The 1,453-nt window shown below is 38.8% G+C and overlaps 1 protein-coding gene across 1 annotated transcript; it reads left to right on the forward strand.

Annotated features, from left to right (window-relative positions):
• Window positions 1-245: 245 nt before the first annotated feature.
• On the forward strand, window positions 246-1,181 carry LOC142499957 (olfactory receptor 12D1-like). The gene has a single exon (XM_075610014.1). The coding sequence runs from the start codon at window positions 246-248 to the stop codon at window positions 1,179-1,181; it is 936 nt and encodes a 311-aa protein (XP_075466129.1).
• Window positions 1,182-1,453: the final 272 nt, after the last annotated feature.

A 1,453-nucleotide genomic window follows, 5' to 3' on the forward strand; every position in this document is an offset into this window, starting at 1 on the left:
TCCACCCATGCTTAATGGAGGGATTAAGTTTTTTCGGCTTCCACAGACCTTATGTTTAGATATAAATAATATTACTCTATGTCCCTTCCTTTATATGCATAAGGTGACTATTCTGTATTAGAATTCGGTGACATCTATTGTATAACAATTACCAAACACAATATCTCCAATTACTTATTAACTTTAACAGGCAGTTGTACCTGTGCCCAATTACCAGAGCACTTGTACAGTATATAGAAAGAAAAATGGAAGGAGGAAATCAGACATCGGTTACAGAATTCATTCTCCTAGGACTTACTAGCATCCCTCATTTAAAAATGTTCCTCTTTATCATATTTTTTATATTCTTTCTGTTCAATTTGTTGGGGAATATCTGCATCTTAACAGTGGTTATTATTGACCTGCACCTTCACATCCCAATGTATTTCTTTTTGGGTAATCTCTCTTTTTTGGACATTTTCTACTCATCCACCATAGTCCCAAAGATGCTGGCTGGTTTATTGATTGAAGAAAACAGAATATCATTTCCAAACTGCATTTCCCAAATGTACTTCTATCATTTATTGGGATGCACAGATGCTCTGATTCTCACCGCCATGTCTTATGATAGGTACGTTGCTATCTGCAATCCACTGCGTTATAATGTCCTCATGGCAAAGAGCTTTTGCATCTTTTTGGCCTCTAGCTGCTGGGTCACTGGCTTTGTCTACTCATTAATACACCCTATATTAGCATCCAAGTTGCCTTTCTGCAAGCTTAACCAGATCAACCACATCTACTGTGAAATTAAACCAGTTCTAAAACTGGCCTGTGCTGATACCTACCTCAATGAAAGCCTGGTAACAATTATCTCTGGACTTATTGCTCTCGGCACCTTTATGTTTATTTTCATCACCTACGTCTTCATCTGCACCCACCTCCTGAACATCCGCTCCTCCCAAGGCAGACGCAAAGCTTTTTCCGCCTGCACTTCACACCTAACGGTTGTGCTTCTGTACTATGGGGCCGGCTTCTGTGCCTACTTGGGACCAGCAAGAGAAGATTCACAAGAGCAGAACAAACTGGCGGCTGTATTGGTAACAGTCATTACCCCAGCCTTAAATCCTCTTATTTACTCACTGAGAAACAAACAGGTGAAAGACGCTCTGAAAAAATTATTCTTGGGAAAACAGTTTTTATAAAGGATATCCGATCAAGGACCTTGCGAGGTTCAAAAGTTTGTATCATATCAATAGAAGGTCCAATAAAAGGTATCATACCACACTCTTCCTCATTTGTTACTACATATGATTCAATGGCAGTGTTGATGTCAAATATTACAATATATTCCATCATAACGCACCAGAGGGGACAATGAAGCTTGATACTGTACAATGCAACTGTACTGAAACTTGTCATTCGTAGCAGTCATAGATATTGAAAATAGGTGTAATTTATCTTTGCCTTTGGTTTT

The sequence above is a fragment of the Ascaphus truei genome, chromosome 7, assembly GCF_040206685.1.
Source record: "Ascaphus truei isolate aAscTru1 chromosome 7, aAscTru1.hap1, whole genome shotgun sequence".
Classification (NCBI taxonomy): Eukaryota; Metazoa; Chordata; class Amphibia; order Anura; family Ascaphidae; genus Ascaphus; species Ascaphus truei.

Coding starts and splice junctions, on each gene's coding strand:
- LOC142499957 (XM_075610014.1), top strand. CDS start 246: ATGGAAGGAGGAAATCAGACATCGGTTACAGAATTCATTCTCCTAGGA.